The sequence below is a fragment of the Hyla sarda genome, chromosome 2 (assembly GCF_029499605.1).
Source record: "Hyla sarda isolate aHylSar1 chromosome 2, aHylSar1.hap1, whole genome shotgun sequence".
Classification (NCBI taxonomy): Eukaryota; Metazoa; Chordata; class Amphibia; order Anura; family Hylidae; genus Hyla; species Hyla sarda.
In genome coordinates this window covers 419,224,797-419,237,181 of record NC_079190.1, presented here as the reverse complement: position 1 = coordinate 419,237,181, position 12,385 = coordinate 419,224,797, and the positions used below count along the sequence as shown (strand labels likewise).

At 40.9% G+C, this 12,385-nt stretch overlaps 1 protein-coding gene across 3 annotated transcripts in view; it reads right to left on the bottom strand.

Annotated features, from left to right (window-relative positions):
- The window catches only part of WWC3 (WWC family member 3), a 214,728-nt gene that overhangs the window by 59,301 nt on the left and 143,042 nt on the right, over positions 1 to 12,385 (bottom strand). For all 3 annotated transcript variants that reach the window (XM_056558881.1, XM_056558883.1, XM_056558884.1), the window contains one exon: positions 337 to 579. In XM_056558881.1, coding sequence (XP_056414856.1) covers positions 337 to 579 — 243 coding nt within the window. The remainder of the gene's footprint in view (positions 1 to 336; positions 580 to 12,385) is intronic.

Below are 12,385 nucleotides of genomic sequence, written 5' to 3'. Positions count from 1 at the left end.
ACAGAAGGCATTACGATGATGGAAATGTACAATGAACACAGGCAGTCACAGTTGGACCAAATAATTTATAATAAGATAATTGGGCTTCCAGTCATTTTGGTAGCAAGAGAATAGCTGGAAAATTTGCCATTCTTGCTTGCAAAAGTGACAAAAACCCCACCAGAACAACTGATGATGACTCGGACGACATAGGTGAACATAAGTGTTATGCAGCATATAGTAAGCTACAGTGAAATAATAAAGATGGCAGAAAATAAGAAAATAAGTGTATATGACTTACAGGGTAGTCATTACAGGTATGACATAAAGCTCTTATCTGGTGAACAAACTACAAACCTTTCAGTAACTCCTTGGGCAGTAGAGGAGCAGGCCCTCTGTATCTCATCGGCCAGTCGTCTTTTCTCCTCTTCTAGTCTGGCAAGTTCTTCAGGAGATCTCCTTTGTTGGCTGATCAGCTGCAGATCTTGAAGTAAGGCTTCCTTCTCCTTGATAAGCTGGAGATGATCCCTGTCAGCTTCAGCCATTCCGGGCCAGGTATCATTATCTAACAGAGCCAATTGGTGTTGTATGCTGGAAACTCTGATAAAAAAAAGAAAAGAATTATATAATAATAATTATATTAAAGGGGTACTCCACTGGCCAGTGTTCTGGCTGCTTTCAAATGCCCACGCCCCCTTGTGATGTCAGGCCATGCCCCCTCAATGCAAGACTATGGGAGGGGGCGTGGTGGCCACCACACCGCCTCCCATAGACTTGCATTGATGGGGCGTGAACGACACCCGCAGTACGCACACAGCATTCAGAACTAAATTACCCAAACGCAGCCGGAACACTGGCCAGCGGAGTACCCCTTTAAGAAGTGAGCAACATGCTGTAAAGTGACCAGTTACAGTACATTCTGATAGATATACAAAGCAGGAAAACCCACAAGTCCCTATTACAGCTGGTCTGTATAGTTACTAACTGCGATTGTGGCTCTTCTATTATTGCTCTAGCTAAAACTGCAGCAGAAGAGTGCACTTTCCCTTGACAGTTCCACCTGACTGTACATAACAATAACAACTGTAATAATGTCATCTTCTCAGAGAATAACTGGAAGCCATCTCCACCAAAAAAGGATGTGGATATACTTCTGCACACACGCACAGTACATGCCACTAGCTCTGTAGAACAGTGGGTGACTCCATCGGTCTCTATACAATTGTGGAGAAATGGTGCGGCTGTAGCACCTGTGTCTAGGCAATAGCCTAACTATATGAGTGCTGGTTAGTAAAGTGATAACATTAAAACATCACATAGTCCCAATTAAACTACAGTGAAAACAGTAGGCCTCTTTCACATTGCCTTCGGGCTCAGCCATCTCCACTAAACTCTGGTAAACTGCCGGATCTCCGGCGGACCCCATTCAAGTCAATGGGATCTGTCGGAACCTGGTGGGCACCCAGTGAAGTCTGTCAGTCTTTGGGGCCGTTCTGCACAAAAAAAGAGCCGAACGGAATGTGAACTTAGTCTTAAGTGGTAAATCCATGGCATTTAAGATTTATTAGGGAAGATCTGATCTCTGGGACCAACAATGATTCCATGAACAAGAATGCTCTATCACTCTCCATTAACTTGAAAGTAAGAAGCAGAAACACTGCAATTTGCCATAAATGTCATGAGTCTTACAAATTTTTATACTTTCTTCTACATGTTGTCTCCAATTAAAGCATTTTGCAGCTCAGAAGACATACATTAGATTAGTTTAAGTGTCTAATAAAGTATTTTCATTAAAGAAAAAAAATTATATATATATATATATATATATATATATATATATATATATATATATGTACTGTACAGTCATGGCTGTAAATGTTGGCACACCTGAAATTTTTCAAGAAAACTAAGCATTTCTCACAGAAAAGTATTGCAGTAACACGTTTTGCTATGCACATGTTTATTCCTTTTGTGTGCATTGGAACTAAACCAAAAAAGGGAGGGGAAAAAAGCAAAGTGATGTTCCTTTAAACTCACCTGGGGCAAGTAACAGGTGTGGGAAATATAAAAATCACACCTGAAAGCAGATAAAAAGGAGAGAAGTTCACTTAGTCTTTGCATTGTTGTCTGTGTGTGCCACACTAAGCATGGACAAAAGAAAGAGGAGACGAGAACTGTCTGAGGACTTGAGAACCAAAATTGTGGAAACAATCTCAAGGTTACAAGTCCATCTCCAGAGATCTAAATTTGTCTTTGTCCACAGTGCACAACATTATCAAGAAGTTAAGTTTGCAACCCATGGCACTGTAGCTAATCTCCCTGGGCGTGGACAGAAGAGAAAAATTGATGAAAGGTGTCAATGCAGGATAAGGTGTATAAGCAGCCCCAAACAAGTTCCAAAGATATTTAAGCTGTCCTGCAGGCTCAGGGAGCATCAGTGTTAGCGCAAACTATCCGTCGACATTTAAATGAAATTAAACGCTATGGCAGGAGACCCAGGAGGACCCCACTGCTGACACAGAGACATAAAAAAAGCAAGACTACATTTTGCCTAGATGAACTTGAGTAAGCCAAAATCCTTCTGGGAAAACATCTTGAGGACAGATGAGACCAGATAGAGCTTTTTGGTAAAGCACATCATTCTACTGTTTACCGAAAATGGAATGAGGCCTACAAAGAAAAGAACACATTACCTACAGTGAAATATGGTGGAGGTTCAATGATGTTTTGGGGTTGTTTTGCTGCCTCTGGCACTGGGTGCCTTGAATATGTGCAAGGCATCATGAAATCTGAAGATTACCAACGGATTTTGGGTCGCACTGTACAGCCCAGTGTAAGAAAGCTGGGTTTGCGTTCGAGATCTTGGGTCTTCCAGCAGGACAATGACCCCAAACATACGTCAAAAAGCACCCAGAAATGGATGGCAACAAAGCACTGGAGAGTTCTGAAGTGGATAGCAATGAGTCCAGATCTAAATCCCATTGAACACCTGTGGAGAGATCTTAAAATTGCTGTTGGGAAAAGGCGCCCTTCCAATAAGAGAGACCTGGAGCAGTTTGCAAAGGAAGAGTGGTCCAACATTCCGACTGAGAGGTATAAGAAGCTTATTGATGGTTATAGGAACCACTGATTTCAGTTATTTTTTCGAAAGGGTGTGCAACCAAATATTAAGTTAAGCATGCCAATAATTTTGTCCAGCCCATTTTTGGAGTTTGGTGTGACATTATGTCCAATTTGCTTTTGTTCCTCCCTTTTTTGGTTTAGTTCCAATACACACAAAGGGAATAAACATGTGTATAGCAAAACATGTATTGCTGCAATCTTTTTCTGTGAGAAATACTTCATTTTCTTGAAAAATTTCAGGGGTGCCAACATTTACGGACATGACTGTATATATATATATATATATATATATATATATATATATATATATGTATATATATATATATATATATAAAATAGAAATGATTAAACCAGAAAATATATACACTGTTTTATATTGTGCTTGATAGCTTTATAGCAGGTCCAGTCATTTGCAAATTTTGGCATATTTGTGGCACACGGCATTGCCTTTTAAGCCAATGCCACATCATTTCCTATATGCCAGGTGATGGCATTTTCTGTTTATTTTGACACACTTTGCTTAGTAAATGTGTCCTAACTGCTGTGCACCACAATTCTAAAGCCAAAATTCTGGTGCAACAAACTAGTGAATCTTGGCCAAAAAGTCTGATCAGCTAGAATGTCTTATGTTCTTTGTTTCGACTCTAACGTCAAGGTGGGTATTTCTGCTGGACACCTTTATAAAAGATGAAAACAGAAGCCTCAGGGCCCCTTCATTCTACAGAGCCACATGGATTGAGCCTGTACAGCAGTGCAGAGAGGGGCAGTATGGGCTCTATGCAGAGCCATATCCATACCAAACTGTAATATGGCCATATGTATGGAGTTTTCTCATAGCAAACTACTCCATACTAGCTGCTATTATCAACACGAATTGACAGTCAGAAACTAAACTAATAATATTAATAGCAATAGCAAACTAACATAAAAAGGAAGTTTACAAAGATTGTAAAGCAGTTGCCATATTAAAGGGAATCAATCCTTCTTTACTAAACCTTCACCAACCTGCTATTCTGGATGGTAGCAGGTTGACAAAAATTTCCTAATATATTCTGGCTGATTCAACATAATGTAGAGAAAGAACTGTGAAAACGGTGTACTTTGTATTCAATTTCCTTGGAAAGAGTTTTTGGGGTGGTGTTGCTTGTCTAATGAGTAATGCCGGATGGCCCCCCTTATTGGCTTTACAAACAGGCCAGATCCAGGGGCATCATGCACATGTGCAGTAAAGTGAGGACAACTCACCTTGGCCTCATCTGCTCATGCGCCAGAGCTGACTTGGATGATGCATTCCAACCCATTGGAAATCAATAAAGCTGGGAGGGGGACCAGTCAGCATGACTCTTTGGAGTGGAGCCACCAACCCAATGACTTAACTCTTTTTCTACATGATGCTGCAATATGCAAGCATGACACAGTTGTGGTAGTTTGAGGGACTGAATCTTCCAAACAGGTCCCCTTTAAAGGCAAAGTAACAGGTTAGGAAAAAGGCTTCCTTATTATTTCCATAAACATCACTTGCTTGTTTTTGGAGCATTTCGGCTCTGGTATTGCATCTCAGTCCCATTGACTTGAAAAGCACTGAGCTGCAGATCCGCAATACCAGACAAAGCCCACAGGCAAGAGGTTGGGGGAAAAAAAGTTTCAGAAAAAAAACTATTGCTATTCTTTAAAATAATAAAACTTTTTTTCTAACTTATTAACAAGTCTATTTTCCTTTAAGCATAGCCCTCAGAAATATCACAATACATCTACTCCCCTTTGGCTCTCGAGTAGAAGACAAGCAGCCAAAAGTAAAGCAAAGTATGCTGATACTTCTCAATTTCCACAGGAGAAATGACATTACATATGGCCAGGAAAAAAACCTCTCCCAAAAGAAAAGAAATCTAACACCGTTTATTTCCTACTAGCATCTGGAAAGAATTTCCATCACGTGGCCTCGAAGGCAAATATTTTTCTTAAAACAATGTTTTAAAAATGAAGGGGAATAAAAAGAAAGCAGAAAGTATCCTAGAGTCATGGAGGGGGAATTCAGTGTTTCACACATACAGTAAAGACATATTAATGTTTCCAAGTCAGGGTTTAATAACCAGAGAAATCCTGATTTTCCGATCAAATCACAAATACTGACATGACACACGGCAGGAAATTTGTATATAGATAGGACAGGGGCAGTCTATAAACACATGACATTCTTCATAGCACCAATCTAGGAGTCAGCTGCTAAAATGCAGTAGGCAACACATTTAGGCATTGCTAAATTAATTCCAGCAAAATTAGTGAACTCGAAGGATGGCATCTGCACTGTCGGTGCTCTGTACTGGGGCGTAGCCTTAGGCGGTGCAGAGGTAGCAGTCGCCCCAAAGCACATCTACCCATAAGAGACCTGTATTATAATTGGCACAGGAACAAACTTTTTCCACAGCAGGAACACTGTTCCCATTAGCAGGAGTCCTGCAGGACCGGCCCTTGAGTGGAAATCTTGGGTGAGTTCCCACACTTTTTTTCCCCGGACTTGACCCCTGCATGGGAATTTTTTGCAGATTTTGCATTGGGGCCCAGAATCTACAAGTTAAGCCTCTGCCTTTGTAAGCCTTGTCTCGAAAATTCTGAAAATGAATCCTTAAAAAAAATGTGAAAATTTAAATCTCTCATTGTACGTGCACTAGTTAATGGGCTGCTGTATGTTGTACCAGATGCTGCCAGTGTTGCTGAACACCAGAAAAACATAGTTTCCTTACTGAAAGCTACAGGAGGTGGCACTGAGCACAAACACAGAGTTCACACAGAACCTGACGATTGACTGGCGGGATTTTATATGTGTACCTTGGGAGAATATATACAGCCCCCTTTGACATTCAGAAAAGGGGTCAGAAAAGGCCTTAAAAGAGAGTTTGGCACCCTAATGGGGGAGTGTGGCAGAGACTGCATGTAGTGCCTGAGGGATCTGATGTGAGTGAGTAAATGTAGAAGGCATTGGTTGCGCCATAGGGTTGCCACCTTTCTTGCAAAAAATAGCACTCATGCCAATTTGCAGGGTAAATTTGGTCCTGTTCTGAGTCCTATAACTATACTATTTCTCTGTATACGGGACTGTATGAAGGCTCATTTTCTGAGCCATCATGTGTAGTATTAACTGAAGTTTTAACTGTACCCTTTTTGTTTTGATGTGACTTTTTTAAGGCTTTTAATTATATTTGGGAGTTTCAGTTAGTTATTAACTACAAGTCCCAGCATGCCTTGATACAGCCTATGGCTCTGCAGCTGCCCCAAACCAAAACTACAACTCCCAGCATGTTGCACTATATAATAGTGTAGGTTATTGTGCTACATGCTAGGAGTTGTAGTTTTGGGTCAGCTGCAGAGCCATAGGCTGTGTCAAGGAAGGCCCCTTTAGTAATCTCCTTAAGGAATAGCAGTTCCCTTTAGTAACACCCTTTTGGAAGCGATAGCAGCCCCCCTTTAGTGACCCCCTTTAGGTAGTAATAGCAGTCCCCTTCAATGACCCCCCTTTAGGTAGTAATTGCATTGCCCTTTAGTAATCCCCTTTAGACAGTAATAACAGCATCCTATAGTGACTCCTTTTATGTAGTAATAACAGTCTCCTTTAGTAACCCTCTTCAGGTAGTACAGTAAAAGCAGACCCCTTTAGTGACCCCCTTAAGGTAGTAATAGCAGTTTCCTTTAGTTAGTAGTGGAAGACACATTTAGGTAAATATATAGGCGCTTATAGTTAAATGCATCCCGGACTGGCCCTAGCAAACCTTTCTTTTACCTGCATTACTTGCCATGACTAAGAACTCCTAGCAAGTTCGATACGCGTCAGCGTTTATTTTAGCATACCCATGGGGTTTTTGTTGTTTTCTTTTTGTTCCATGTTTTTAACTATGTGAAGTAAAAGTTAGGTTTTACCTATTTTTGTGAGTTGGACCCTCTACCTTCACTTCCTTTGATCTGCACTTCCCGGGATACGGCCCAGGCTGTCCGTGCTCCAAACCTTACTTGCAAAAACCGCATGATGACCGCATGACAACTGCATATCTATCCATTGATGCCCTCAGCAAGTGGTGAGCTGAACAACCTTTTTTCCTTTTTTGGCCCTAGCAACGGCCATTGGAAAAATACCAGCCATTGCATTGCCGGTATTTTTAATATAAAAATACAGTCAGGGCATCCAAAATATCGGCTGTGCCAGTAAAATACTGGCCAGGTAGCAATCCTATGTAACCCTCATGAGAAAACCAATGAACTGGGGGCAGAGGCTTAGAGACATAGGGAGGGAATTTATCATGGTGTATGTATGTGATGTACCCTGTTCTCCTTGCAGTGCATTAGACATGGCTGGGACAAATTTATCGAAACATTTCACAGCCTTTCATAAATGTGCTAAACAAGTCACAGTACAGCTTGCCTTAACTTTGTTAGGGACGAATTTACACACAGGAAAAGGGTAAACACCATGATAAATGTACCCACAAAGGGGAGATTTATCAAAACCGGGCAGAGGAAACGTTGCCCAGTTGCCCCTAGCAACCAATCAAATTTCTTCTTTCATTTTTAACAAGGCCTCTGCAAAATGAAAGAAGTGATCTGATTGGTTGCTATGGGCAACTATTCCTCTACACAGGTATTGATAAATCTTCCCCATAGAGAGCATGAGTGGAGATAAGCAGCAAGGCCTGAATATAGCAACTGTGAGACAAGTGGCTGAGCTGGGACTACAAACTGGGAGACTTTGAGGACCATTTCTGTGGGAGCTGTGTGTGAGCTGGAGACAGCAGATGGTGACAGGATGGCTACCCTATGACCTACCAAGAGGACCAAGTCTAGCAGAATAGGTGGACTGATGGGGCTAAGTGTGTGTCTGAAGGAGAAGTACAAGAAGTAGTCAGCTATCTCTCTTCTGCATTCCGCCTCAAATTAAAGCCCATAGACTTCTATGGGATTCCGCACTCCCAGTCACACTTCTGAATTTCCGCAAGCGCAGAGTGCAGAATCCCATAGCAGTCTTATGGGCTTCAATCTGAGGCAGAATTCCGCAAGTGGCATTTCTGCTGTGTGAATAGACCCTTAGGCTAGGTTCACACTACGGAATCTCTTGGCAGAATTTCTGCCCGAGATTTAGCCTGCAGCAGTAGGACTGCACAGACTGCATTGCCATCCCCATAGACGGCAATGTATTTCTGGGTAGATCTTTTGGGAGATCTGCTCAGAAATGCTTTGACATCTATGGGGACGGCAATGCAGTCCGCACGGTCCTAGTGCCACCGGCTTGATCTATGTCAGAAATTCTGCTCAAAAATTCCACAGTGTGAACCCAGCCCTAAGGTGATCGAACACCTTCAATTGGTGTTGGCTATACAAATGCTCGGCCTACAGTTTATTGCTCTTGTTCACTCTAAACTTCAAGCAGAAACCGTCCTGTGTATCATATTTCAAGTCCAAAAGTAGTGAACCTCCTCCTCTGCGAATAAGTAGAATGAGATTATTGTGGCTGCCACTAGAGCGGTCCTTTAAAGAGACAGCATCCCTTTTCCACCTTTGTGGACAGTTGGCCAGATGATAAGCAGTGCCTGGTTTTCTATAGACATGATACTTGACATTCCACCTGAGCTCAGTCTCTGTTTCATAGGACCAGAAAACCTTGTTTCTCATCGTATGAAAATGCTTTGCGTGCCTTTTGGCAAACTCCATGTGGGCCATCATGTGCCTTCTCCTTATGGAGTCCTGCAGAGATGGTTGACCTTCTGGAAGGTGGTTCTCTCATCTGCACAGTGGGGAGCTCTGTTAGGCTGCATTCACATATAGTTTTTTGGTTGTATTTTAAGAATAAAAAGTGCATTTTTTACCTCAAAAAAATTGAAACATTTTCCCCATTGAATTGCATTGAGCCTGATGACAAATGCCTGACACTTAACATGAGGTTTCATTTTATAGCTTAGTAAAGAGTTTAGAAAACTTAGGTAAATGCTTAAAAGGTAAAAGTCACACTTATTTTTTATACACTGGCACAAATAACAAAATGTGATAAAAGTAAGAAGTGATGGACACTTTCTGAATGTTTGGCTTTCAAGAAACGAGGGGAAATGTAGATTACTGTAAATGCTAAAATGCATCCTTCAAGGACTGACTTCATCAGAGATGGTGTCGAGGAAAAGTAGTAAAAACGTGACCATAACCCTTAGTGTCAATGTATCAAGAGCAAGTAATTTACCCAGAATACCACATAAATCTGCTATGAAGTTCTGTGAGTCATTTGTTATTGGATTTCACTGCAAAGAACTTTAAACCATAAAAATATATTAACGTCATGTCCTCTCTCTACTAGAAATGTAATCTGTTGAAAAATGAGTCCCCGCGTCTGTGTTCCCTAACCACACTCATGAAATTTACACTACTGTGAGCAATAGCCTCAGTGGTGACATGGCTCCGAGAACACAAGCCTGTTTGAGCTTATATTTCAATTCATTTGTTTTCTTGTATTCAAATATCTGCCACATCACTGACACCAATAAAACAATAACCATTACTCTCATCATTTCCTGCGTTAAGTGTTACCCCCATAGACCCCTTTCACATGACTGATACAGCTTCATTTTAGCATCCATATTATGAATGTGACACAGAATTCTATGAGGATCAGTACAACTGCAAAAGATCCAGGGATTTGCAGGCATAATATTGACATTTAAAATGTGGCCATATATTGTCTTTCCTCATAATGCCATCTATTTTGTGACGTGCACCAGCCTTCCTGCAGCAGAGCACCCCACAACATGATGCTGCCACCCCAGTGCTTCATTGCTGGAATGATATTCTGTGGCTTGCCAGCCTTCCCCCTAATTCTTACATACACAATAATGGCCATTTTGGCCAAAAAGTAACATTTTTGCCCCATCAGAACAGATGAAGAATAAACTCAAATCTTAGTGCCTATGTGCAGTTGAGAAGATAGATATAGATATTTTTTGTACCTATTCCTCCACACGGGTCATTTACGCTCCTCTCCAGAATGTACTTCCTCCCTGCATGATATCATTTAGTAAGAAATAACACAAATACAAACCTTACACTTCTTATTGGGATATCCATGCATATTGGTAAAGAAGTATTAGGCTAGGTTCACACTGCAGAATTTCTGCCGGAGATCAAGCCGGCGGCACTAGGACCGTGCGGACTGCATTGCCGTCCCCATAGATGTCAATGCATTTCTCAGCAGATCTCCCAAAAGATCCACCCGGAAATGCATTGCCGTCTATGGGGACGGCAATGCAGTCCGTGCGGTCTTAATGCTGCTGGCTAAATCTCCGGCAGAAATTCTGCCCAGAAATTCCGTAGTGTGAACCTAGCCTTAGGGTGTATTCACACGTCAGAATTTCTGCTTGCGGAAATCTGCCTCAAATTAAAGCCCATAGACTTCTATGGGATTCCGCACTCCCATTCACAATTCTGAATTTCCACTTGTGGAATTCCGCAAGCGGCAATTCAGAAGTGTAAATGGGAGTGCAGAATCCCATAGCAGTGAATAGACCCTTAAAGGGGTACTCCCCTGGAAAAAAAAATTTTTAATCAACTGGTGCCAGAACATTAAACAGATTTGTAAATTACTTCTATTAAAAAATCTTAATCTTTCCAGTACATATAAGCTGCTGTATATTCCACAGGAAGTTATTTTCTTTTTGAATGTCTTTTCTGTCTGACCACAGTGCTCTCTGCTGACACCTTTGTCCATTTTAGGTACTGTCCAGGGCAGGATAGGTTTTCTATGGGGATTTTCTCCTGCTCTGGACAGTTCCTGACATGGACAAAGGTGTCAGCAGAGAGCACTGTGGTCAGACAGAAAGGAAATTTAAAAAGAAAAGAACTTCCTGTTGAGTATACAGCAGCTGATAAGTACTGGAAGGATTACGATTTTTAAATAGAAGTTATTTCCAAACTGTTTAACTTTCTGGTACCAGATGATTTAAAAAAAAAATTTTCCCAGTGGAGTACCACTTTAAGGTAATCAAACACCTTCAATTGGTGTTGGTTGTACAAATGTCCGGTCTACAGTGTATTGCTCTTGTTCACTCTATACACATAAGAGTCCAACTGTGTTCATTTGCTCTGAATGAGAGGAGGAAGGTAAACTGCTGTCTGACAGTAATGGTGGGGGCTTATCTCACAAGACATGGTTGTGCAGTTGAAATGCAACATGAAAATCAGAAAGCCTCCACATACATCAGAGAGTTGTCCAGTTCCATCAAAATTGTCACGTTTGACCATTTAGTTACTGAAATGCCTTTACTGCCTATAAGAGTGAGGGTGAGGTAATCTGTATGTATCTGACAACAACTGCCCCACCTGTAGTGACAGTGGGGGAGATTTATCAAAACCTGTGCAGAGGAAGAGTGGTGTAGTTGCCCATAGCAACCAATCAGATCGCTTCTTTCATTTTCCACAGGCCTCTAAAGAGGCCTGTGGAAAATGAAAGAAGCGATCTGATTGGTTGCTATGGGCAACTACACCACTCTTCCTCTGCACAGGTTTTGATAAATCTCCACAAGTGAGAGCACATATAACATATTACACAAAAAAAAAAGCAAGTCAGGGAGGGTGGAAGCAGCCAGGTCCTAACTTTCTCTTCCGCCATTTATTAACCTCTTGAGGACCAGGCCATTTTTCATTTTTGCATTTTGGTGTTTTCCTCCTCACCTTCTAAAAATCAATCATAACGCTTTAATTTTCCACCTACAGACCCATATGAGGGCTTGTTTTTTGCACTACCAATTGTCCTTTGTAACGACATCACTCATTTCACCACAAAATCTATGGTGAAACCAAAAAAATTTAATAAAATTCCTTGTGGGGCAAAATTGAAAAAAAAAATTAACATATTGTAACTTTTGGGGGCTTCCGATTCTACAGAATGCACTTTTTGGTAAACTGACATCTTATCTTAATTCTGTAGGCCCATACCATTAAAATGATACCCAACGTATATAGGTTTTATTTTGTTTTATTTATTTTTGTTTATTTTTGTTAAATAATGACTTTTTGTACGAAAATTAGCATGTTTAAAAATGTCCTCTTCTGACCCCTATTACTCTTTTATTTTTCCGTATATATTTCCCGTATATATTTTCCGTATATTTCCGTGATCTGTAGTTTTAATCAGTACCATTTTTGTTTTGATGGGACTTTTTGATCGCTTTTTACACAATTTTTTAGGGTATACAAAGTGACCAAAAATATGTATACGCCGTTGACCGTGTGGTTAAAGTAACATTATATGTTAATAAAT